This window comes from Saccopteryx leptura, chromosome 4 (genome assembly GCF_036850995.1).
Source record: "Saccopteryx leptura isolate mSacLep1 chromosome 4, mSacLep1_pri_phased_curated, whole genome shotgun sequence".
Taxonomy (NCBI): domain Eukaryota; kingdom Metazoa; phylum Chordata; class Mammalia; order Chiroptera; family Emballonuridae; genus Saccopteryx; species Saccopteryx leptura.
Window position 1 is genome coordinate 189,598,771 of NC_089506.1, and position 25,801 is coordinate 189,624,571.

At 55.0% G+C, this 25,801-nt stretch overlaps 2 protein-coding genes and 2 pseudogenes across 3 annotated transcripts; 1 reads left to right on the plus strand and 3 right to left on the minus strand.

Annotated features, from left to right (window-relative positions):
* Positions 1–446: 446 nt before the first annotated feature.
* On the plus strand, positions 447–6,800 carry AP1S1 (adaptor related protein complex 1 subunit sigma 1). Of its 2 annotated transcripts, none has more exons than XM_066382312.1 (5): positions 447–538; positions 2,360–2,538; positions 3,344–3,452; positions 4,475–4,612; positions 5,899–6,800. In XM_066382312.1, exons 1-5 carry the CDS (start codon positions 536–538, stop codon positions 5,944–5,946), a joined length of 477 nt encoding a protein of 158 aa, XP_066238409.1. In that variant the 5' UTR covers positions 447–535; the 3' UTR covers positions 5,947–6,800. The 2 variants fall into 2 exon arrangements, with proteins under 2 accessions (XP_066238409.1, XP_066238410.1); XM_066382313.1 differs by lacking the exon at positions 447–538 and adding an exon at positions 1,318–1,455.
* A 1,128-nt stretch (positions 6,801–7,928) lies between these two features.
* VGF (VGF nerve growth factor inducible) lies at positions 7,929–15,504 on the minus strand. Its single transcript, XM_066382315.1, has 3 exons — positions 15,490–15,504; positions 10,724–11,025; positions 7,929–10,223 (listed from the first exon to the last, which is right to left on the minus strand). The coding sequence occupies exons 2-3, from the start codon at positions 10,734–10,736 to the stop codon at positions 8,353–8,355; spliced, it is 1,884 nt and encodes a 627-aa protein (XP_066238412.1). The 5' UTR covers positions 10,737–11,025; positions 15,490–15,504; the 3' UTR covers positions 7,929–8,352.
* Positions 15,505–17,464: 1,960 nt separating this feature from the next.
* LOC136404310 (probable N-acetyltransferase 16) lies at positions 17,465–17,984 on the minus strand (annotated as a pseudogene).
* Positions 17,917–25,173, minus strand: LOC136404311 (uncharacterized; annotated as a pseudogene).
* Positions 25,174–25,801: the final 628 nt, after the last annotated feature.

The window sequence follows — 25,801 nt, forward strand, 5'->3', positions numbered from 1 at the left end:
TAGATAGCTATTTTGAGCTCTACACTTTTCTCATTTCTGCCCCACTACCCTTTGTCTTACAGCCTTCCTCATCATTCCTCCTTCCCTACATCCAATTCCTACCCTGCTCCATCTCAATTGTCCACACCTCTCCATTATTAGTTCCTCCTACTTCTTCACAAACTCCAATGATCCTCCCATCCACCTCACACCCCTTTTCCCGCCTTTCCCCCTCCCCCAAGGTTCCAAAACGCGAGGATCTCGTTGTCTTTCTCCCCCATCCTTCAACCAGCCCACCGGACAACCTTGTTACCATGACGACAGAGCTGCTCAGAGCTGAAGTCAAGGACCTGGTTGCCATGGCTGCCGCTTTTCCGCTTCCATCCCCGCCCGCGCCACCCGCAGCGTTGGCGCCTGCGCAAGTACTCAACGTAAAGGGGCCGGACAGGGCGGGGCCTCAAGCCGGAGGGGGCGGAGGAGGAAAAAGGATAAGAAAAGGAGTGGAGCTGGCACCTACGGTGGCCGGAGAGGGACGCGCCAAGACGGAGGCTGCAGGATGGTAGGCTGAATGAAGAGGGAGGGGAGGGGGAACCGAGGGACGTGGGCTGTACCTGCGGGGGTCCTTGGGGGCCGCCCTCTGCGGGAGCCGCTCTTTCTTCCTCCGGTCCTCGGAGGACCTCACTTTCCTTGGCGGGTGGGAGAGTCGGCTTCGGGAGGAAGAGCAGCTGGAAATGGCTTTAGGGAGAAGGGGCGGGGAGACGGCGCGTTAGTGGGGTGAAAGAGGGCTGATTTAGGAGGCGGCGGGACCGTCCCGAGCCAGGGGGAGCGCGCGGGTCGCGATCCACGGAGTTCCGACCACCACCTCGGGGAAGTCGCCGGAAGAATAGGGGCATGAGGGCCTGTGGGCGGAGGGAGGCAGCGGGGGTCGCGGATCATACTCGGTCACCGTACAACCCGGAGAGGATCGGCGGCCCGCGGGGTTAGGGCAGTGTGGGAGGAGACAGTTTCCGGGTCCGAGGAGTAGACGTCCGGCCTGGGTTTATGGCCCGGCTCTTCTAGAGGTTGGGTGAGGTGGGGAAGGCAAACGGGCCCGAAGTTCTGCTCTTGGAGACCCAGGCTTTAGAACCCCGGCTCCGGTGCTCTTCGCTCTCCGTCCCCCACCCCATTCTCTTTCCGGAACCCAGGCCTTCCGTCTTCCTGCTCACCCCTCCACCCCCACCTTAGACGTGCACCGCTTCCTTGCTCCCCTCTGTTGCCTTCCCACCACGCTAACAGCGTTTCCCCTTCTTCACCACCCGAAAAAATACCCTTTAATTGTTATCTTTAGCCTGTTAAACAGTATTAAGCTAGTACTGTTCCACACACCCAGGGATTCCAGTCCTGGTAATGCCCGTGAAGTGGAGAGCTGCAGGGAGAAGGCGATAGCTCTAGGATGTGGCCTAGATCCCCTGGAACTGAGAGCTGGAAGCGCACCTGGTAGGGAGGGCTCTGCACTACTACCCACTCGACCCAGCTTGAGCCTTGTTCCACAGACATTCCCTAGGAGAGCCTCCCTCGATCACTGTGTCCTATCTGAAGAACTGAAAGGGAAATTGGTCACCTGGTATCTGGGAAGGAGTGGACGTGAAAGAAAGAAGAGAAGAATATCAATGGCGAAATGCCTAAATGGCTGAGGAGAGAGGAGGGTGGACTTGTGGAGGGGTCCCAATACCATGTGCTAACATGAAGGATACTGGACATAGGACTGCCATGGGAAGGGGGGCAGTGTGTCAGGGACATCTTCAAAGGTGAATGGCTAGAATGGGGTGGAGAATTGAGGTAGCTTCTCCAGGGACATAATTACTAATTTCAGTGTGGTGGTAGATAGAAGGAACATGGGAGAAAGCAGACATCTCTGACATCAGCCTTTAGCAAACAGGAAACAGGAGGTCAGGGAAAAATAATAGTTATACCTAATATGTTAGATAGATATATGCTAGGTAGGCACTGTTGCATATATCAATTCATTTGATCCCTCCTAATAACTCTGTAAAGTAGGTACTTTTAATATCTCTGTTTTATACACCAGGAAACTGAGACCCAGAGACATAAAGTATAGTAATTGTCCAAAGCAAATTACTTAACTACTAAAGCTAGGGTTTGAACCCAAATGACAGACAGACTCAGAAGCTCAAACACCCCCCGGAAGGAAAGGCACCAGCTGGTGGGAGTTCTCAGAGTTGAGAGCAAGGGCTGACTACTTGAAGGTAGAAGCTGTGAGTGGAGAAGAGTTAGATGTGATGAGTTTGGGGCTATGTGTGTATAGAGGAAAAAAACTCAGAGAACCAAATCTCTGACCTTCAGCTCTGCTTCTCCCCCCCCTCCCACTTCCTACCCCCAGATGCGATTCATGCTGCTGTTCAGCCGGCAGGGTAAGCTGAGACTGCAAAAATGGTACCTGGCCACGTCAGACAAGGAGAGAAAGAAGATGGTTCGAGAGCTTATGCAGGTTGTTCTGGCACGCAAGCCCAAGATGTGCAGCTTCCTGGAGTGGAGGGACCTCAAAGTTGTCTATAAGAGGTGACTCCCCACCTACTTTCAGACATGTCTGGATCCTGCTTTATTGAAGCCTGGCAATGGGTTTAAATGGCTGGCTAAGAAGCAGTTCTTAGGTCAGGGAGAACTGGGAGCTAAGGACATCTGAAGGGTGGCGATGAACTCTAGCTTTCTTTCCTTTCCAAACTTACCTTGAATAAATTTTTTTAATTTATTTATTAATTTTTAGAGAGAAACATCAATTTGTTGCTCCACTCATTCATGTTGTCATTGGTTGACTCTTGTATATGCCTTGACCCGGGATCAAACCTGCAACCTTGGTGTGTCTGGATGACACTCCAACCAACTGAGCTACCTGGCCAGGACCTAAGAAATTCTTGTTCCCTACTTAATTTTGCTCTAGTCTCACACCTACTTCACGCAAAGGCTCTGTCTTGTCCATTTTACGTGTCCCTTGCTGTCTCATTCAATAGTCATAACTCCTGTGTCACTTTTCCCAATACACACACACACACACACAAATACCCATATATCCTTTCCAGTTCCTTCTCTGAGCAGATGAATTAGTTGGCTCAGTTTTTTGCTGAGTTAAACTGAGCAGGTCAGAGAGCAAGAGGAAAGAGTTTGGTTTTTGCCTGTTTGTAAGAGGCAGTAAGAGGCTGAGCAAGTTAATATTTATATATCCTGGGGCTACCACCCCCCTTTGTCTCATAGCCACACAGACCCTTATTTGGGAATGAGGAGAAATGAGAGGTTTGGGCCAGCATGCCTGGGTCTTGAAGCAGCCTAGTAGTCCTCCCAGCTATCTCTCATTTCTCCCTGTCCTCAGATATGCCAGCCTCTACTTCTGCTGCGCTATTGAGGGCCAAGACAATGAGCTCATCACACTGGAACTGATCCACCGATATGTGGAGCTCCTGGACAAATACTTCGGCAGTGTAAGCCTCCCCACCCTTCCCTGTTTCCATACTCAGCAATCCCTTCTTTCCTCCAAACTCTGGGGCTTTTCTGTTCTCTGCCTGGGGGTACTTGGGAGAGGTGAAGTTGGAGCAGTGAGAATGGTAATTAATCTCCCTCTTTAAGCCTTAAGCCTATTGGCCATGCCCCTTAATCAGTCTAGGGGAGGTGGGTGGGGACCAGAATCTGCTACTTAATCAATCCGTCTAGAGCTCACCTCAGACTTCTCACAAAAGGACTGAGGCCTTATTCAGATTTTATCAGTAGTTCCTGATCTTGACCCCTCCTTCCCTGCCCCACAATATCTAGGGAAGGAAGCTAGCCCAACTGTTGGTAGGAACAATGTCACAGATTTTGGAGGGGAAGGCAGCAAGAGCCACAGTCTGGGGCAACTAATATTTTATGATCACAAAGAAGGTAGAAGGAAAACCTGAACCAAGTACTAAGGCCTAGGGGTTGGAAGGACATAGACCTGGGCAAGAACTCAGAGTGGGAAGAGTAGTCATGAAGGAGACGGGGAGCCATCTTGAGAAAAGTAGTGGAGGCCCTGGCCGGTTGGCTCAGCGGTAGAGCGTTGGCCTGGCGTGTGGGGGACCCGGGTTCGATTCCCGGCCAGGGCACATAGAAGCACCCATTTGCTTCTCCACCCCCACCCCCTCCTTCCTCTCTGTCTCTCTTCCCCTCCCGCAGCCAAGGTTCCATTGGAGCAAAGATGGCCCGGGCGCTGGGGATGGCTCCTTGGCCTCTGCCCCAGGCATTGGAGTGGCTCTGGTCGCGACAGAGCTACGCCCCGGAGGGGCAGAGCATCGCCCCCTGGTGGGCAGAGTGTCGCCCCTGGTGGGCGTGCTGGGTGGATCCCAGTCAGGCGCATGCGGGAGTCTGTCTGACTGTCTCTCCCCGTTTCCAGCTTCAGAAAAAAAAAAAAAAAATAGAAAAGTAGTGGAGCAGGTGGGGTAGGAATGCACTTCATTACTCAGTGTGGCCTTTTCCCCCCTCCTCTTAGGTATGCGAGCTGGACATCATCTTTAATTTTGAGAAGGCCTACTTCATCTTGGATGAGTTTTTGATGGGAGGTGATGTCCAAGACACCTCCAAGAAGAGTGTGCTAAAGGCTATTGAGCAGGCTGACCTGCTGCAGGAGGTATGGGCCGGGGACAGAGAGAAGGTGGAAGAGTATTGTGGTAGAGGGTGCCATCCTTCCCTGGGCACCCTGCCTGCCTGCCACAGCTGCCACCTTCCTGCCATGGCCACCAAGGGCTCCCACCCTGTGGGGTCTGGCCCCCATACCCAGTTGGCCAGCTTGCCCTCCAGTCCTGATTACTTGGGGTGGAGGTGGGGGTGGCAGACAGCCCACCTGTGCCATTTCACCCCTACGTCTTACAAGACCCAAGGTTTCTTGCCAGCCAAACATCCTTTGTCCCATGCTTCTCTTGGCGTTTGAGGGTTGCTCAGTGAATTAGAGAAGGAGCACATGGTAGATAATTCTTTTCTTCCCTGGTGTCATCTGCCCTTCCCGTTTTTTATACACACATACTCAAAATGAGCCTCTACTTCTCAGAAGCAAAAATCTGTACAGATTTGGGGGTTGGGGTAGAGGGCACCTAGCTGTTGGTCACCCTGCTATCTGGCGCCCCTGCTCTTAGCCCATTACTGCTTGCCCCCTCTCTGCTGTGCCACTGCTGAGATTTGGTGCAGGAAGATGAGTCACCGGAATCTGCAGTGACAAGCTGGACTGAGCTGGCTCTGAGGAGGGGGTGAGATAGGGGGCTCATCTCTGCTGTAGGAGAAAGAGTAGAATTGAACTTGCCACCTCATTGGTACAGGTTCCCTTTCACACGCACACATGCACGCACACATGGACACATGCATGCAAGCACACGTGCCCTGGTGCACGCACACGCACACATACACACACATCTATTTCTCGTGCTTTGCTTAGGCCCTAGTGACTCCTCTCTGTAGTCCGATTCACCTTACCTCAGGAACCTGATGCCAACCCCTTATTCCCCCCACCCCTAAAAAATAGGACCCAATTATCTGCCACCCCCAGCCCTCAGCATTTCCCATCCCCAAGTTCCAGCTTCACATCCTTTCCCCTCAGATATTAAGGCTGAGCCCCCTGCTCACCAGCCTGGCTTTTGGTTTTCTGGGTGGTAATGGACTCAACGTGGGCCCCCCCTCCCCCGCTGCCTCTGTTGACTCTGGGAAGTAGTCCTAGAGGCTGAGGAACCCCTCTGAAGGGTCCCCAGCTGTTCTACCTTGGGCTCACACTGACTTCTCTCTCCCACCCCCACCCCCCGTCTCTCTGTGTGCTTCCCCCACTCTGCCTTTATCCTGTGATGCTGTTGTCTTGTCCACCCACCTCCCTTGTTCCCCATCTGCCTCTCCTGGTGTCTCTGTGTCACCCTCTGTTTGTCTCTGCCTTAGGAGGATGAGTCGCCACGCAGTGTGTTGGAGGAGATGGGTCTGGCATAGCCCCCGCCCTGGCTGCATGGAGATTCGGGGAGCTGGTGGAGAGGCAGGGCACAAGTGGCCCTTTTCTGGGTGGAACTCAACTGCCCCTCCTCTGCTGCCTCACTTTCTTTTGGAGTGAGCTGTAGGCTCGGGACCCTCAAACAGTTCCTCCTTTCACCCCCTACCTCCTGTTTCCCCATTTCCTACTGAAGGTCTTTGGAGCTAGGAGGCAGGAAAATATGACCAAGACCCAAGATGGGGGTGCTATTTGGCTTTCATTCCCTGCCATTGAAGAACTATTACTCCAAACTTCCTTCCCTCCCTTATAACTGTAAATATATAAATATGTCAGGTTAAAGGGAAAAGGTTTTCAGGGCTCTTCTCTTCTCCCTGCCCCATAACCTACCTCCACCCCCGCACCTTGGCCCCTGCAGCCAGCCAGGGCAGCCTCTGCCTGGGAAGGGGGCATCTTTGTAGTGATAGGGTCATCCTTTCCCCTCATCTGCCCCCTCTCCTTCCTCCTTGGCTGCAGTAGGGCCTCTGTCCAGTGCTGGGGGAGGAACAACGTAGTTAATTTTTTTCTAACCTTGTCACGTTGAAGAGGGAGGGTTGGGGGAAGGGCAGACTTCATGGGAGACTGGGCCCTCTGTTCCTCCTTCACTCCATGTTCTGGGTGAGGCAGGAGCTAAAGGGGTGAGGTGGGGAAGTGTCTGACTCTTATTTCATTTCCTCTGAAATAAAAGGAAAACATTTCTGGACTTTGCCTGCCTGAGGCTCTGTGAAGGAAGGCAGGGCTGCTGGAATCAGTCAGGAGGGGAAGGGAATACTGCATATTTTACTCTTTCCCAAAACTGGGGTTGCCAGATTTAGGGGGGGGGGGAAGATACCCAGTTCAATTTGTATGATAATAAATAATTTTTAAGGTCAAGTGTATGCTATACAAACATATTCATTGTTCATCTAAAATGCAAATTTAACCGAATATCCTGTAGTTTATGTGACTCCCCCCATCCCAAACAGATGTCTCGCCAGCCAGCCACCTGAGCTGTCTTCAGCCAGAAAGGAAAAACTGAGGACCTGATTTAATCCTCTAATGTTTCTTTGTGGAAGATATCATTTGCCTGGTTTGGTTTTATTTGGGAAGGAGACTCAGGAATATATCCCACTCACTATGCTTGGAAAAGAATTCAGAAGTGGCTAAAACCAGGATGTTTCTATTGCCGCCAACTGTCCCCCTTCCCCATATTTCTTGTGAAGTATTTAGGACCAGGGAATTTAGGGAGCAGTTTAGGGAGGCAGGTCGGTGAGTTGGAACAGGGGCTGTGGGGAGCCATCAGCACTGCCTATGTCAGGGGTCCCCAAACGGCCAGCCCACGGGCCACATGCGGCCCCCTGAGGCCATTTATCCAGCCCCTGCTGCACTTCCGGAAGGGGCACCTCTTTCATTGGTGGTCAGTTAGAGGAGCATAGTTCCCATTGAAATACTGGTCAGTTTGTTGATTTAAATTTACTTGTTCTTTATTTTAAATATTGTATTTGTTCCCGTTTTGTTTTTTTACTTTAAAATAAGATATGTGCAGTGTGTATAGCGATTTGTTCATAGTTGTTTTTTTTATCGTCCGGCCCTCCAACCATCTGAGGGACAGTGAACTGGCCCCCTGTGTAAAAAGTTTGGGGACCCCTGGCCTATGTGGTCTCAGGGTCACAAAATAAGAGCCTCCTATGTAGCCCAGTGCTGTGTGGCTCCTTATCTATGCATTTCTCTGCCAGGCCCTGGGAACCCTTGACTTAAACCACCACCACCACAAACTGAAAGGGGAATTTAGGGTTTCCAAATGGGTATGAGCCTACTCTACCCCAAATATGGTGTAAAGTGGTTGCCACCACTCAACCCTTGCCTTGAGCAGGAGATGGGTGTTGTGGCTGACGTTTCCCTCACCGCCCCTTGGGAAGGACCGCACTAGCCCAAGGGGACGGGTGAATAACCGAGAACAAAGTCCTAATAAAATAGTCACTTTTATTTCTTAGCAAAACTATTTCCTCCGTGAGGGGTATTTACAAGAGAGAAAGGAAAGAAGGGGTAAATTCACAGCGATCTGGAGAGGGTGGAAAGGCTTGTGGGAGGCCCAAAGGACGGGAGACAGACACAACTGGAACTGGGAGACTAGGTGGCAACAACGCACAAACCACTCGCTTGGTTGGGCTGGTCAAGGGACACCCATGAATGAGTTTGGGGAGTTCGGGCTTTGGACCCAGGAAGAAGTCTGACAGGTCCCACCGTACAGCCTCGGGGCGGGACAGCCCGCGGACGCAAAGGGGCGGGGGCAGAGGGCGGGGCCGGAATGCATGCAAACACCCAGAAGGGACAAGAGCGACACGGAGGGGGGTGACAGCGCGCGCTGCGGTGGCGCTCGGGGGCGGAGCCGGTCACGGGCGTCGGAGCAGCACGTGCTCGATGTAATTCTCCAGCTCCTCCTGCTCCTGCAGCCGGCGCTCCTCAGCCTCCGCCGCCTCCTGTGCGCGCCGTGCCTGGGCCTCTCCACTAGGATAGTGGCGAGAAGGCGGCAGGGCGTGGTGGTAGTGGCGGCGGCGCGAGGCAGCCGGAGGCTGCAGCGTTCGCGGCCGGATGTAGTTGGGAAAAGGGTGGTAGGGCCCCGGGGGAAATACCTCGTCCTCCTCCCGATCCCAGGGCGGGAGCACCTCGTTCCAATCGGGCAGCTCGTTTCGAGCTGGGGCAGGGGGCGGGGGCTGCGGGGAGCGGACGTGGGTAGGGGCGGGGGCAACCCGTGGGGGCGGCACAGGCTCTGGAGGGGCGTTCTTCTTCCGCTTCCGCTTCTCCTCAACCTCTTCGATGATGCTGACCACGTCGTCCGCTGGCAGGTGGAGTTTGGTAGACAGCTCAATGAGGCTATCGATCGTTTGAGGGTCCATCTCTTCGTCGTCGTCCTCCTCTTCCTCCCCGCCCTCCTCTGCCCCCTCAGCGTCTTTTCGATGATGGCCAGGCGTCTCCTCCTGGGAGCGCTTGTCCTCGGCTCCGGCTTCCCCGTCCTCCTCCTCAGCGAACAGTAACGCGTTCTGCCGAGCCCTCTCCGCCTCCTCCGCCTCCGCCTCCGCCTCCGCAGCTTCCTCGTCCTCTTCCCCCACCCTCTCCTCGCCGCCTCGTCTCTCCTGCTCCGCCTCCTCCTCCTCCCTCTCGCTCTCTCGCTCCTTCAACTCCTGCTGCAGCCCCCGACCCCCCGGGCTGCGCTGCCGGGCCCCTCCCTGCAGCAAATACTGGAGCAGCAGGTCCGAGGCCAGGTCCGCCAGCCGCTCTTCTTGCGCCGCGGCCTGCCGGGTGGCCTCCGCTTGTCTCCGCCCCGCCTCTACCTGAGCCAACCCTTGCTGTAGAAGGCGCTCCCCGGCCTCGGAGCCGCTCAGGAGTGAGCTCTCCGGTCGGCGCGCCTTGGAGAAGGGGGCGCCCAGGCTTTGGTACGCCTTGGACAGGGGTGCCAGGGCCTCGCCTAGGTGTGTTTTGGGGGAGGGCACTTTTTCCCCGAACTGGTGGGCTTCGGGAAGGGGACGGCTCTCGGGCATGTGAGCCTGGAATTGCTGGGCAGCCGGGGGTGGCAAAGGCGCGCGCTCCGGGACACGCGCCTGGAACTCTCCCCAGGAAGCGCGCCACACGCGCTCTGGCCCGGGGCTCTCCAGGTTGACTCGGGTCAGCGTGTGCGTACGAGTTTCCGTCTCTGCTGCCGCGGTCTCCTGCTGGCGCTTGGCGCTGCTCGGACTGAAATCTCTCAGTTCCTGGAGCAGGGAAGCTAGTGCCTCGAGCTCCTCGGAGGGGTCGCCCGTCTCGGGACCACTCTCCTGAGTCTGAGGGAGAGGTGGGGCCGCCGGCGCTTGGGTCTGTGGCGCAGGGAGGCTGTGGGTCTGGCTTCGCACGGTCTCGGTTAACAGAGCTTCTGCCGCTTCTTCCGCTGCCCCCCTCTGAGAGCCGCCTGGCGCCGGGGGCGAGGCCGGACGGTCGAGTGCCTGCAGCAGCACCGCGGCCAGCGCCCGGGGATCCACACCCTGGAAGAGCTCTCCCTCGTCCTGCGGCTCTGAATTTCGAGCGGCTCGGACCTCTGGGACGCGACCATCCTTCAGTCCGGGCACTGTGTCCCCAGCTACCGGCTCTTTATGCTCAGAGCTGAAGGAAGGTGACTGCGCCTCAGGGCGCCCGGGGGGTGCTCCTCCCAGCCCCTTAATCAGTAGAAAGAAGCAGAAGAGGGCGGAAGCCGGCAACCTGAGCGATTTCATGACCAAGGGACTATCGGAGACTGAAAAATAGAAGGAGTCAAAAGAAAAAAAAGAATTTCTGTAAAAATTTCCGCTTTCTGATTTTATATTCCCTCCGCCCACCTTTAATCAGGAAATCAGGGCTTCCCTGGTCCCCCTAACCTTACCCAGAAGGGGGACGCTTAGGCGCAAAAGAGGAAGATGTGCCGATCTCTGAAGTCGTGTAAATGGGAAAATGCCCAGAATCCTCACACCCAAGGTGCTTCCTCGCCCCCTTCTCTGAGCCATCTCATTGCCAGCGCCCACGTACTAACCAGCGAGGATAAGGGGGAAATCTCTGCTCGCTCCCCATAGGACTCTCTGGATGGTGCGTGGGCGACTTAAGCAGCAAGAGAAAAGCGGTGACTTTCCCATTTACCAAAGACCCTTACGGGGGGCTTCCCGATGTGTTTTCAACACCCGCAGCCTGGAGGAGAGAGAGAGAACCCTCCCTCATGCCCACTGCTGCCAGGGTTTGAGGGACAGACAGCAGAGTATTTACCAGCTGGTGTCATGACGCGGGAGGTGAAGAGGAGGGTCGAGGCGAGGTGGGGACAGGAAGATCGGGACGCGTCCGCCTCGGCTCCGAGAAGTGGCTGGGATACGAGCGACGGTCGAGTTCTGGCGTCTAGGCTGAGCTCTCAGCTGGGTCCGCGCGGCTCCGGGCGTCTCGCTCGCTCCGGCTTCAGCACGCTGGACAGCGCCCGCGCCGTTGCCGCCTTATAAAGGGGAGCGCGCAGTGTCACGTGGGATCGTCCCGCCCCATTGACGTCAATTTTCATTCATGGGGAAGCGGGCGGGCGCCTAGAGGCGGGAGGATACCCAGCGATTGGAAGATGCGGTGCTCTCCCGGCCTGCGCCTGCGCGCTGGGACCTTCGGCTGGAGGGGCGTGCGCTAGTGGAGCATAGAGGGAATGAATGAATGAATGAATGAAATGCAGAGGCGGGCGGGGTTGGGGGCTATGAATGAATGAAGGAAAGGCGAGGAGAAAAGGATGAATGACTGAATGGAAAGGTGGATGCAGAGGCTCTAGAAGGAAGGAGGGTGGGTTAACCAGCAACTTGCAACGGCGGGAGCCCGCGACGCGAAACGGAATAAGATGGGGGCACTCCCAGGTCTGACTGGGCAACAGTAGGCAATCCATATTGGGGAGGAGGAGGAGGATAAGAAATCCAAAGCCGGGAGTGGGGACAGGTTCCTCATCCCCCGACCTCACGGTCCATGGGGAACACACCCAAGGACGGCGTGAACCTGGGAAAGGAGGGACGGATCTGTGCGCCTGCAGGCGCTGTCCACGGATCCGCGGTGCGGGGTGCCAGCCCTAGGCCGGGGCAGATGGAAGGATCTTGCGGTTTTGCTAATCCCAACTGAAAAGGGTCCAAGTTGGAAGAGAATGGGGAATGATTGAGAATATGTGTGCCTCTGTGTCATGTCTGTACACGGTCTGTGTGTGTGTCTGAAGAAAAAGGTGTGTCTGTCCTTCTGTCCAGCTGACTTTGAAGCGTGTGTTGGCGCCTCCGCTGCGCCCCTTTTCAGCCCACCACTCCCTACCATCGTCCAGCTGCTCTTCCTCCTGCCGCTTCCCCCCAGCCCAAAGGACTTTTGGAGGGCAAGAACAGACCAGGTGGGGAGGGGGTTGTGCAGGTAGGGGGGTGACTCAACTCCAGTCCTCTCCACTGCTTAAAGGGAAGGTTTGAACGCGATACGGGAGGGGGGGGGCCTGAGGGGTAGGCGTGCAATGTAAGAGATCGCCCCTTACACCAATATCCCTCATCTGTATCTCCGGCCTGAGGGGTTGGGGCTGGGGGCTTGGACAGCTAGAGGTTCCGGAGGGTGGGGGGCGATGACGCACAGATTGCGCAAAGAGAACCCATCAGCGAGCCGGGTCCAGTGAAGGGAGACGACCAGCCGTGGGCGGGGTTGGAGGGGGACGGAAATGGGGAGGGGGCAGGGAAGAGGGGAGGAACCCGAGGGGAGCAGCCACTGCAGGAATGAAGGGGGGCTGCGGTGCAGGCGAAGCTGTGCGGGGGCGTGGGCAGAGAAAGGGGGGAGTTAAAATGACACACCAAACACACAAGAACTGCGGACAGAGGTGCCCATGGGCACACGCAGGGCTCAGATTGTCAGAGCCAGTCCTCAACCCCCTCCTCATCTCTTCCTAGCACTAATCCTTATTTCTCTCTCTCTCTCTCTCTCTCTCTCTCTCTCTCTCTCTCACACACACACACACACACACACACACACACTCACGTGTTTTCCTTCTATAGCCAACAGTAGCTTCTCGGTTTCATCAGTGGCCCGATTTTCCCAGAAGAAAGCCCATCAGCTCTGCGAGGAAAGAGGTGGGGAGGAGTAGAGAGAGAGGAAAGAAGAGAAGGCGGCAGGAGAGGGAGGAAGGAAGGAGGGAATGTGGAATAGGTAGAAGGAACAAGCTAAAGGAGGAAGAAAACTGAAAGCCAAGGTGACTGCGGAGATGCCAAGGAAAGGGGGAAGGGGGAAGAGGAGGAGGCGCAGACCACAGGGCAGTACCTCACCCCCACCCACACGCAACAGTCTAGGACCTGCCCCTTCCCCTGTGGGCTCCCTTTATTTCTTGTCCTCCCCATCTCCCCCCATTTATTTCCCAACCTGGTTACAGAGAGTATTGGAATGAGGAGGGGGTCATGTTACCTTTCTGAGGAGGATGAATCAGAGAGATGGTTCAGACATCTGTAGAGGGGGAGGGGAAGCCATTCAAGAGTGAAGAAAAAGGCAGGGAGCCAGAAGGGAGACTGAGAGGCTGTTGGGGCTAAGAGATCAAGTGTGATATGATGGGAGACAGGCACCTACAGAAATTGTTACTGTAGGCTCATGTATGTGAGCATGCACCTATATGTGCATGTGTGTGTATATGTGTACAGAGATTAGTGAAACATGGGAGGGAAGAAAAAGAAAAGGAATTGTGAGGACTAAATGGATGGGTGGCATGGTAGTGTTCCAATTTAAATATGTAGCCTTTTCCAATCTGTGTGGCTGTGTTTTTCTGTTTCCAAGTGTCTGTCTGTGAAAGTGTGTGTGGATTCTGATCTCTTCTGAGTGCCAGTATACCTGTATAGTTAGGAGTCTTTGAGTGCATCCTGTCTGGGCATCTGCTGATGTCTGAAAACTGTTCCTGGGTTGGTGTTTCATTAATATGTGTGTTTGTGTACACATGTGTGTCTTTGTGTGTGCATTTTCTGGGTCCTTTCATGCCTGTTTGTATATGTTAAAGGTTATGTGGACTTCTATATGACTTTGCCCTTTCCTGCCTCTCCCCCATATTTACCTTTTTCTCAGATTTCTATGCCATAAAGCCTCAGTATCCAAGCCATTTATCTGCAGACCTCAAGTTTGAGCCCTTGACCCTTGCTTTCAGAGTGTTCCCTCATTTCTCCATTCTTCCCCAATTCCCCACTCTAACCCAGAAGCCCAGAGGAATGTTACAGAGAGTATTGGAATGAGGAGGGGGTCATGTTACCTTTCTGAGGAGGATGAATCAGAGAGAGATGAATCGCCTCTCTTAGTGATTAACATCCCAAGAGTCTCAGTTATCATGGGGTGGGGGGCCAGCAAGATGGAAGCCCCAGGCACCAATGGCAATAGGCTTGGTGATTCCACAATCTGGATCTTGATCCCTCTTATCTGCATGGTCTCTGAATTTCTGGGTCTGTTTTTGTCTCTCTCCTTTCCAGTTCTCTACCTGGGTCAGTTTATTAACACACATTCTACCTCTAGAAGATGTACTGTGTGCTTCACACCCTACTATCTCTAGGGTCTCGGGGGGGGGGGGAGCTGAATTAGGGAGAGGTTCCTGGGATCAGGGAGAGAGGGAGATGGCAGGAAGAAAAAAAATGGAAAGAGCTGGAAAAGGCAAAGCTGAGATGAGGATCTGGAGAGGATGCCTGGTGTTTGTTCTGAGTTGTTTGTATAAATCCATCTCTCTTTGTCTTTGTTTCTGGATCTCCCACTCTCCAGTAGGGTGGGAGATGACAGGGTCTAGCAGAGTAGTAATCCAGGCTAAAGATTTGGAAAACCAGGGGAAGAGGTAGAGCACTGGGTCTTTTCACTAAGAAAGTTTGGAGAGAAAGAGAGCAGGGGCTTGTCCCCTCCCTCCCATCCTCCCACCCCCGCGCAGCTCACGGTCTCCCCTTCCTTCCCTTCCCCCCTAACCGGTGACTCACCTCTGCAGCCTTTCATTGCGTCAGCGATGGGGGGTGAGGGACAGGAAGGGCGGGGGCACTTTATAAGGGCAGGGGTCTCCACTTCGAACAGAAAGAAGGTGCTGAGGTACCCTCCCCTGAAAATGGCCCCGTTAGGATGCATTATTGCCCTATCTTCTAACAGCCCAGTTCAGTATAGTGAGGGGTCCTGGGAAGGGGACTGGGAGAGGGCTGGGGACCACTGACATGTCTAGGAACTATAAATAATAAGAAGGGGTGCTCACCCTAATTTTCAATCACCGAGTACCCTTCCTCATACTCCCACCCACTCCTGAGTGGGGGAGGGGAGACCCAGGAAGCCGGGGGAGGGCAAAGCCGCAGAGATGAGTCACCAAGAAAGGGAGAGAGAGAAAGAGACAGAGATGAAGAGAGACACAAAGAGAGACAACTACTGGAGAGACCTAGAAGGAAAACACACACGCCATAAAGGTGATATACACAAACTAACAAGAAAAAGAAAAATTTTTACTTCCATAATCCTGAATCAGCCTCCTCCAACACCCACCTGTCACACACACACACACACACACACACACACACCACTATCACTCAAAGTTACACTGATATTCTAGGACACACCCAGTTACACAAACACAATGTCACATCTAGCCTAGCAGGGTCACGTAGATCCATGCGGAAGGTGTGACCAGGAGAATGCAGATTTGCAGTGAGAGCCTTCATTCTTCTTACACGGGAGGGTATAAAGGAGCCTTCGTTCTTCTTACACGGGAGGATAAGGGGATAAAGACCCTGAATATATGTGACTTCAAAAATTCAAGACGCGGATCGGGGACTCAGGCTGCGCCTTGCACACACGACGACACACACAGTTCCCTGCCTCCCCATCCACACAAAACATATCAAGCCTCGTCCTCATCAAAAAGACACTTTGAGTACCTGATTCTCGGGTACACCAGCCACGTTGTCCCGAACCCATTTCACATAGACACCCCCTTACTCGTACACACATGTACAGAAATGCAGACACACAAAGACGCCCGTGGACACACTCACACGGACGGAAACCACCTTGCGCTGCCTCGCCCGCGTCCACACACGTCCTGGCGCCCCCGCGTGTTACTTTTCGGGATCGCAGTCTTCACCACTTGAGCTTGACTCTGGGGGAAAGCGGCGCTCAGGCTACCTCCACATCCTCCTGCTCCTGGTCCGTGCCTACCCAAGAATAATGAAGGCGAGGGCACCCGCCACGAGTGAGTCCAGAGCTGGGAGTTAGACGCCTGGATCGCAGGGCTGAGGGCGGCTGGTCCTGGATGCCAAGGGAAACTTGAAGGAAGAGCCCACAGAATCTGGACAGCAGCTTACTCCCAGGGAAAAGCGAGGCCGGGGTCTAGTTAGGGCGCCGCGCTGTTGTCCGCCTAGGTTCCGAGCAATCGCTTCTGTCTGCCCCTTGGCTGGCGTAGGGGTGGGGGCGCGCAAGGGCAAGCAGCCTTTCCAAGCTCCCCTCCAGGAAGTCATTAGCCCCATTGCCACAGGGCTTAGAGATCCTCTCTAATACAGGCTACTAGGAAGGGGGAGGGTAAACTGTCTCATGCCTCCCCACTGAGAAGAAGTAAAACAAACACAGAGGGTGGGCTAAGAGTTCGTTTTATTGCAACACAGTCTTGGCTGAAGTGACAGGGAGGCTGGCAGCAGGGTCAGGCACAGTAGGCAGAGGAGCACAGCAGCAAAGCCAGGCTGAGAAAGTGGTGAAGCAGCAGCAGTCCTCTTCGGTCACGTTTCACTTCCAGGCACCCTCTTCTGCCCACATCTTGGATTCCATCCCAGCCAATACTGTGCTCTCTGTCAACATATCCTTAACAGCCGTCTATTGTCCAACAAGAAGTTCAGGCTAACAGTCAAAGAGTGAGGTTCTGAGATATGCTTTGGGCTTGGGACACCTTGGTTCTGGTCCCTGCAAAGCTCTGTTATTGTGAGAGATAGGGAAGTCCTTTGATCTTTCTGGGCCTCTATTTACTCCCTCTGCAGTAAATGTGAGTATCCAGTGTAGAAGACAGCGCTGTGCAAATACAGCTGTTACTACTTGCATTTAAATAGAAGATCATCAAAGTCTAAAAAGCACAGAGGAACTAGAGGAAGGGAAGAGTACCCAGAGATACCTGAAGTGGGGGTTCCAGTCTCACCAGATGGCAGCCCGGTAAGAATCAGGAGACAGCCCTACACTGGCTGAGGGACCTGCTGCCCACTACACCAAACTCTCCAGCCTCAACCTCTGGTTCTGCCACTAGTTGGGGGCATCTGGGGAGGGCCTGTGAAGTAGCAACATTGTGCAAAATTAGAGGAAATCCCAGTCAGAGGGGGCAGGTTCAGAAAGGTGCATCACCAGAGCATAAACAGAGGGCCAAAGTAGGGGACCATTATAAATCTACTTCATTTACACGGTCTCTTTCCGTATTGTATTCAGGGTGGGTGATAAAGAGGCCATAGGGAAAGGGAGCAAAGCGGCAATGAGGAGCTAAGTGTCTGGGAGGTCCAGGGAGGAGGAAGATAGGGATACAGAGAGAAGGAGGGTGAGGACACTAATCTACAGATGCAGGAGGCTAGTAGGGCGATGAGGGGAGCATGGGGCAGCCTCCAAGGACTTGAGAAAGAGCAGGAGGAAGAAACTACATATTGGGCAGCTGTGCTCCGGAGGGGTGATGAGCGTTGCACATACTTCTGCCCACTCCCACATGGGAGGCAGAGGGAGAAGCCAGGAGGGACAGGGTTCACTCCTAGGCTAGGGTGTTGGAAAGGGAAAAATTCTGAAGCCCGTGAAAGAACCAGTTCTTTGGCCAGGAAGGGGAAGGGGTGGACAATAGTAGTACAAGGGGTTCCCCCAAGCCGGGCGATTCAGGTCAAGTCGTGGACAACAGCGTTTGGGGGTGTTAAAGGCAAGATGGTAGACAGAAGTAAGGGGGAAAGGTAGAAAGGTTGGAGCTAGCAAATGAGGGCGAGGCTTCTAGGGAAGGAGGTGTGTCTAAGTGCTTCTTAGATAGTAGAGGCCTCAGATATCTGCCTCTAGCATGTACTGCTCAGTGTAACCCTTGACCAGCTCGAGCCCAGTCCTGCCTGGCAGAAATAAGCCAGCTGTGACCACAGCTGGGGCGCCAGGAAGAGTTGGCCCATGATGTTGAGGCCGGCGAGGCGCTGGGCCTGGCGCTGTATGTGCGCAGAAGCTGACTCTGCACCTGAGCACAGTCGCAGCCGAAAGCATCGATATTGAGGTAGCACCACGTGCTGTCGCCGCCCTGTGAGAAGGGGAAGAGGCGTGGACAGCCGCACGCGCCCCTCCAGGCCTTTGGCCGCCAGCAGGCAGGTTGCTCTCCCTCGGCTGGTAGAGCTGCCGGTCCTGGATGATGATCTCGCCCGGAAGCACGTCGCGATGCACGGAGGACGACAGTAGAAGGCTTGCCACGTCGCCGCCAGTCTCTGACAGGACCTCGGTGGGCAGCGGCGAGGTGCCAAGAGGCTCGCAGCACCGCCAGCCGTGTGCCCAGCCCTGCCAGCAGCGCCTACGCGTTGAATTAGATCAAAAGGATGCCATGCAGGGGGCACGAGTGAGCAAGGGGCAGGCAGCGGGAGGGTTGGTGAGCACGGAGACTCTTGGCATCTTCACGCCCACGGACTCCCACTGGGGCCCCACAGGGGCATAGGTCGTGTGGTGCGGGATGAAGTGGGATATGTGAAAACCTGGGCTCCCGACAGCAGCATGGACGAACCAGCGGAAAAGCCTCGGAATAGGAGAGGCGGGGTCAGTGTGCAGTACGCAGGGACCTGGGGGTGTGGGACCCCGAGTCTCCTAGAGAAGTGGAAGTGAGACAGCAGATAAGTTGGTAGGATGAGGGATGTGTAGAGAGAAGGATAAAGGCTCAGATGTTTGGGTCCCTGAAGGGAGAAAGGATCGATATAAGGGAGGCAGGGTCACGGAAGTCTAGACTCCTGGGCTCTTCAGCCTTCTGAAGTAAGGACTGAGGGTTTGACTGCTGGGAATCGGGAGCTACTTGACTTCCCCTTGGCAAAGGCCCTGGGTAACGACTGGGAATCCCAGGACAAGGCTCGTGGGCGCTCCCACTGGCAGGGCCGACAGAGAAAGAAAGCTGGTGACTGGCTGGGTCTGGGGGAGGTTGCGGAGCCCTCTTGTCTTTCTCACCTGCTTGGTGATTAGGCGGTATTTCTTCAACTCCCCGGGACCCAGCTGGTAGTCCCGGGTAAACTGTACCACCTTGCCCCCCGGGTGCTGAGGCGCTGCAGCAGCCCGGCCACGCCCTGGCCGCACTCCCAAGGCGCCACCAGCAGCCCCTCCACCAGCACAGTCTTCCCGACGTCGGTCACGTGCCCCGACTCCAGCGCGATCTGTGGACCCAGGCAGTTAAGGGTTCCCTTCCCCGCCTCCGCCCCTTTCAGTTCACGGGGCTTGCCTCTTCCCGCACGCTGAGTTCTTCTTCGTCACCACCCTGGGAACCAGGCCAGATCTGGGGCCAGTCCAGGGAGCTCTCCTCAGCACTGGGATCTCGGATTCCAGCGCTGGCAGAACGGTCGTTAGCCGGTGTCCCTTGCACCTCTTGAGGAGATGCTGTAGCTCCCAGGGCAACAGGTTCCTGACCTCTCGCCCCCTTTTCCTTGGCTGCACCCCAGGAGCTTGCCACATCCCCAGTTACCTACCACAGTCCCTGCCTCTTGGTTCCGCCTAGGAGCTCATCTCTGAACTGGTCCTGAAACTAAGCCTTCTTTGTACAAGAGATCAGTTTACTCAGGGATTCTGGCTTCACCCTCCCTGCTCCCGCTTTGTGTAACTCCTTCCTCCAGAAAATCCTGAAACAAATCCTCAAATACTGAAGCTTTCACCAGTCCGTCCAGTTCCTCTATTCTGAATCCTACACGCGCCCCACCCTGACCCCCTCTGGCTGGGCCCCTGGATCTGAACGCCCTACTCAACATCCTCTGCAATCTGACAAGGGCAGAGGGAGAGGCTCACTTTCTCTCTTTCCTAAGTCCCAGGTCCCAAATGTGGCTTCACCCCTTCGCACCTGGGTCCTGCCCCAATTCTCACCATTCCTCCTTTGTGCTTGGCCAGCGACAGGTGTGGTTGGGATCCCAGAGCCAGATGTGGTAGCAGCTGGGAAGATAGTCAAGGCCACCGTTGATGCCCCTGAGATGGCCAGCACCTCCTCAAACTCCTGTTCTGTCGTTCTGTAGCCACCACAAAGTCCAACTCCTCAGCCTTGGTCTCAGACCCAGATCCAGACCTGGGCTTGGCCCCCAAGAACTTGGCCTTGGCCTCAGTCCCTGATTCAGCCCCCAGAGGCTCAGTGTCAGCCTCAAGCCCTGATCCAGACTTGGACTTGGCCCTAATCTCCTGGGGTGGACTTTCTGAGCATTGCTCCACATCTGGCTCAGCCTCTTTTTCCAGCTTAGGGACCTCTGAGGTGGCTATGCCACAGCCAGCTTCCAGCTTTGTTACCCTGCAGAAAAAAGAGAACCCAGCATCAGGATCAGAGCCTGCTGTTCCTACATCTGGCCCTCTACACTCAAACAGTCCACACAACACCTTCCTACACAAACACTGCTTCTCTTCCCTCCACACAGACACTGGCAATAAAGGGCCTCGGGCTCTCCTCTCACACCAGCTCCAAGAAATCCTAATCCCACTCTGCTCCTCAATACTCACAAACTCAGGACTCTGTGAGTTCCTCAGAGCCCCTGACCCCCTTTATCCCCAGTCAGCCCAAAAACTCAAAGGGAGGTGGCCTGACCTGTGGTGGCGCAGTGGATAAAGCGTCGACCTGGAATACTGAGGTCGCCGGTTCAAAAACCCTGGGCTTGCCTGGTCAAGGCACATATGGGAGTTGATGCTTCCTGCTCCTCCCCCTGTTCTCTCTTTATCTCTCCCTCTCTCTCTCTCCCCTCTCTCTCTAATAAAAATGAATAAATAAAATCTAAAAAAAAGTAAATAAATAAAAAAATTTTAAAAAAACCCTCAAAGGTAGGAAGGCAGAGGAGGTGTAATAATGGAGGGACACCCCCTCACGGACCTTACCATCTCTCTGTGAGAGCAACAGGAAATAAATTCCCATCATCTCTACTCTCCCTCCAGGAGGATTTGTGGGGAGAGTGAAGGATTCAACTCCCACCTCCCTTTCCTGCCATTGTCACTCATCATTCCTGGGCAAAGGAAGGGGACTGTAGACCCAAGATTTCCTTCATATTGTTGCCCCAGTGCCCTCCACCCCTGACACATATATTCAAACATAAACCAAAGGAGTTGACAGATGAACAACTCCATTAGAAAATTTCAAGCCATTCCTCCCAAGCTAATCAAAACCAACCTTTCATTCCTTTTTGAGTCTGTTCCTTCCTTAGGGAGACCTGGCTCCGCTCCAGGGCAAGGTGGTCATTTTGAAAAGCATTCTGTTGGAGCTTCAGCAAACACAGTGTCCACCAAGATCACCTATGTACCCGCCTCATTTTTCTTCCCTCCAAAAATGGAGTCTCTCTTCTCTCTCCATTCCTCCTTTTTCCTTTTAAAATTTGCTCCTTTAATCTCTGTCCCCCATTTCCCACATGGGACTTTACCTGCCCTTCCCATTCCTCAAAGTCTCCTTATTTTGGTCAACCGATTGTGGATCTGTCTGTCATCCATTTGGCCTCCTCCCTGCCCAGAGACAGGGTCAAAGAAAAAGCCTCCTCCCCAAGTCCTGATGACTCTATATTTCCAGAACTCCTGCCTCCAGACCAACCAAATCAACCAATCAAATCCCCCTCCTCTCTCTTTCAGCCAATTATTATTCTCCCCACCACACACAACCTGCTTTAAGCCTCATTAACCAACATCTCAGAAGACATACATACCAGCTACTTTGTGGAAGGTGATACTGGCTCAGTTGGATTTTTTTTTTTTTAACAAGAACATGACTTAGGCTTGGGAGTGGAACCAAGGAGTGGTTTAGGAATGATTTTAGCTTCCATATCATAAACAGAGCTGATATAAACACAGAGTGCTTGCTACACAAACAAGCTTAAAAACATGAGCATTATCTCCCTCTCTTTTTAAATCTGATGGCAATGCCTAAGGTTGTTTCAGGTAAGACAGCTCAGGCCAGTATCATCAGAGGCACAGGCTCAGAGGATCTTAGAGCCCTTGCTAAGGCCATTAGAGACAACCAAGTTCAGCTCATTCCTTTCACCATGAGGAAATCAAGGCCCAAGACCGTAAGTTTTCCTGGCTTTCAGGCCAGTAGGTGAGCCAGGAAAACATAACTTTTTGTGTACCTCCAAACCCATCCTGAAGAGAAAAGATAGAAATTACTGGGTCCTTGGCAAGAGTCGGGGAATAAGTGCTAAGGGCTGAGCTGACTCCACCACCAAAGATGGGGTTGTGGGAGGAACACCCACTGCTTTCCCCCCACCGTCAGTCATTTCTAGGCCAACAACAAGCTCAAGCATCAGACTCCTTGCACCAGGCTCTGGTGATGATAGGTCCTAGAGGTGAGCAGTTAACTTGTGGGTCCCATTTGCATCTCCAGACAACCTCAATAGCTGTTCATGGTCCCTGGAAAATACAAGCTGATACCTCAGGGGTAACTTCATCAATTCCCCACTGCTCCCAAAGGGGGAAGAATGTGAGTACCTTGTAAGCTGGAACACATTCAACAGATCTAAGACATTAGGCTTTTGTTTCCCTCCCTTGCTTTCAAGATAGGGAGACTATTTTCAACATTGTCAGATAAAGTTGTTTGTAAGGGGAGGGAGAAATCCCCAGGGTCACAGGAAAAAAGGAAAGGCTTGCCAATCCTTCACTCATCCTCTCTTACAAGACATTTCTTTACTCTTATTCCCTTTTGGGGGGACACATAGGTTGCAAGGTCCTTAAACTCTGGGGGAGGGGAGTGCCAGGGAAAAAATAGGTCAGGTGTTCTAGGCCAAGCCAAAGCTACCAGGCAGCTCCACAACCCTTGCTCCACACCCTGATCACTTCCCACCTTCCATTATGATATCTTCCAACCTGGCTTCCTGAACTATCTCTCCCATAAAAGTGTGTAGGCAGAGACAGCCCTGTGCCCCCAGAGCACTGTGGGAAATGTAGTTTAGTCATCTCCTGGACCAAGCTCCAGGAAGAGGGGCAGAATTTCCTTTGCCATCCATATCCCCAAACCCTTGTATCTGTTCTTTCCACTTTATAAATATGAATGATCACTCTGCAGAGAGGGGCATGATGAAAATCATCCCTGGGCATGTTGGGGGCCCATCCCCCCCACCTTGCCTCCACTGCACCCCACACACCTGAAATACTGATGCTCTTGAAGTCTCAGCTTTTGGGAACTGGAAAATGGAGCAAAGAGCAGAAAAGCGGAGACAAAGAGATGGCAGCTACACAAAGATCAAAAAGAACAAGAACGGAGGCAGAAAGGAGACAAAGGCGGACAGGGAGATGGGATGGGAGAGAGGATGGGAGAGGGGAGTGGGAAGAGGCATGTACTGTATACTTAATCACAGTCATGACACCTCGTGACTCAGGGCTCAGCTGATGCCAAAAAAGTCCTTGTACTGCACCCCCTCCCCAGGGAGGCCATAAATAGAAAGCTGCGTTGACACACCCCCTTCTCCCGAGTGTGTGGTGGGAGAAAGGGTCAAGGAAAGGAGAAAGCCAGAAAAGAAGCTGGAAGAGAGCAGAAACCTGGAGAGAAGAGGCAGGGGAGACAAGATGAAGTGGGGCAGAGGCACGGGATGAGGAGGACGGACCAATGAAGGAGGGAAGGGGTACCTCACGGGGCCGCAGCCATGGAAGACAGGGGCTGTACTGGGGGCGACACTGTACTCTCTTCCCCTCGACCCTCAGCGGAAGAGATATTACAAGGAGGCTGTCTAACTTAGCAGGGGCCCCCCTAGGCACCAGATCCTGGGGAGGTGGGAGCGAAATGGCGACGGGGTGGAGGAGGGATGACGGGGGAGTGATTCTGAGCACCTGGCGTGAAGTCGCGGTCTCAGTTATCTAGGTCATGGGGCTGAGAGGGTTTTGGCCGAGTGGGGCGCAGCGGCTTTCTTCCTCCGGGGAACGGCGGCCTCTGTTGTTCCCATTCCGAGGCGGAGGAGCAAGCCAGCTCCATCAAGTACCACGGCCCCCTACCTCGCCGGAGTCGGAGCCCGGGCCGGGATGCTGAGAAGCGGAGCCGGGCGGCCGCTCAGACAGCGAACGGTGCCGAGAAGGGATCACTTCGAAGCCCCAAGGGTCAAATTCCGGTGACGCGAGGGGGACCGCACCGGTCCAGACTCGGAGTCCGAATACGGTGGTGGGGTCTGCGCGCAGCTCCGTGCAGCCCGCGGGCTCCGGCACCTGGCGATTTGGGGTTCGCTGGGCTCGGTCCGGGTGTGAGACTCGTAGGGGCGGAGACCCCAGAGACAAGGAGGAAACCCGGCACGGATCCGGAGCGGACTCCGGTCGGCTGGGGGCTGGCAGGAGCCCGGCGGGCTAGGGTGGGGAGGAGCTACCGCCCGCGGTGCGGTCCAGGAGCCGGGCGGGCTAGGGTGGGGAGGAGCTACCGCCGGCGGTGCGGTCCAGGAGGCTGGCGGGCGGGCTAGGGTGGGGAGGAGCTGCCTCCGGCGGTGCGGTCCAGGAGCCGGGCGGGCTAGGGTGGGGAGGAGCTACCGCCGGCGGTGCGGTCCAGGAGCCGGGCGGGCTAGGGTGGGGAGGAGCTACCTCCCGCGGTGCGGTCCAGGAGCCGGGCGGGCTAGGGTGGGGAGGAGCTACCGCCGGCGGTGCGGTCCAGGAGCCCGGCGGGCTAGGGTGGGGAGGAGCTACCTCCGGCGGTGCGGTCCAGGAGCCGGGCGGGCTAGGGTGGGGAGGAGCTGCCTCCGGCGGTGCGGTCCAGGAGCCGGGCGGGCTAGGGTGGGGAGGAGCTACCGCCGGCGGTGCGGTCCAGGAGGCGGGCGGGCGGGCTAGGGTGGGGAGGAGCTGCCTCCGGCGGTGCGGTCCAGGAGCCCGGCGGGCTAGGGTGGGGAGGAGCTACCGCCGGCGGTGCGGTCCAGGAGGCGGGCGGGCTAGAGTGGGGAGGAGCTACCTCCCGCGGTGCGGTCCAGGAGCCGGGCGGGCTAGGGTGGGGAGGGGCTACCTCCCGCGGTGCGGTCCAGGAGCCGGGCGGGCTAGGGTGGGGAGGAGCTGCCTCCGGCGGTGCGGTCCAGGAGCCGGGCGTAGTGTGGTGGCCTAGTCCCGCTGACGAGACTCCGCCCCTTGTCCCGGTGGGGGAGCAGCCCTGAGGATGGGGGGTGGTGTCTTGGGTTTTGGTGGAGCGGGTAATGCTGGCTTAGTTATCGCTCCTTGCCCACAGCACCTGGTTGCTCGGTGCAGGAGTCCCTACTGCCTCGCAGGCCCCTCCTTCAGGGCACCCCCCTGAACTTAATCCCCTTTCTCCCACTTCTGGCGACAGGTAAGAGAAGCTGGGAAAGGACGCGGAGTTGACGGTCCTAGGGACCGGGCCAGGAAAACCGGTCATTGGAAACCCGTGAAGATCTGGAAGCGAAGAGTCACTAAGAGACGGAAGAAGCAGAGAGGCTAAAAGAGAAGGAGCGAGGCCGAGAGGGGTCAAACGAGCCTCCATTCCCTGGGGTCTCAGATCAGCCTCATTCCGCAGGTGCCCAAGTTGGTTTAGCTCACACTCACCCGCGGGCCAGCACGCAGAAGGAGGCACTTCCAGGTACACCTGTGTTCCCCAAGCACATACACACAAACCTCTGCGTACACGCACACGCTGGGGATCTGAATAGACCGAGCTCGGCACCCGGTGCGAACCCGGATAGGTAGAGGAAGGATGGGAGGAATAGCAACGTGTGGACCTAGAATCCGAAAGGGTACATCACTATCCTTGACTCTAATAAGCTGATGGCCCAGCCTCTTAACTCCTGAAGGCTCCCCCCAACCCCTATAAAGTATGATAAATACACTTCCAGTTCTATCCTGTAAAGAGCCAGGAAAGTGATGGATGTGAAAGCCCTTTAGTAACCCAAAAGCGCTGCAAGGAGTATTAAGGTCTATTGAGGATGGGACCCTGTAAAGCCAGCAGGCAGGGCCGGGGCCACTATCACAGCAGCCCGGCCCATGCAGGTTCGCATTGGATTCGGACAGTCGGTAAAGAAACAGCGGAGCCAAAAACTGATGGGCCATAGCCTTTAATCCTACCTTGCACCCGGCGGGCAAGTAAAAACATACACTGGGCTCCAAAACCCAGTCACACTCAGTGCTCACAAAGCCACTGACTTATCCGAGTTTCCTAGAATCAAAGGTTTCTAGCTCACCAGCCTTCTTCTCCTCAGTTCCCCATCTCCTTCCTTATCCCAGATACAAACTCTA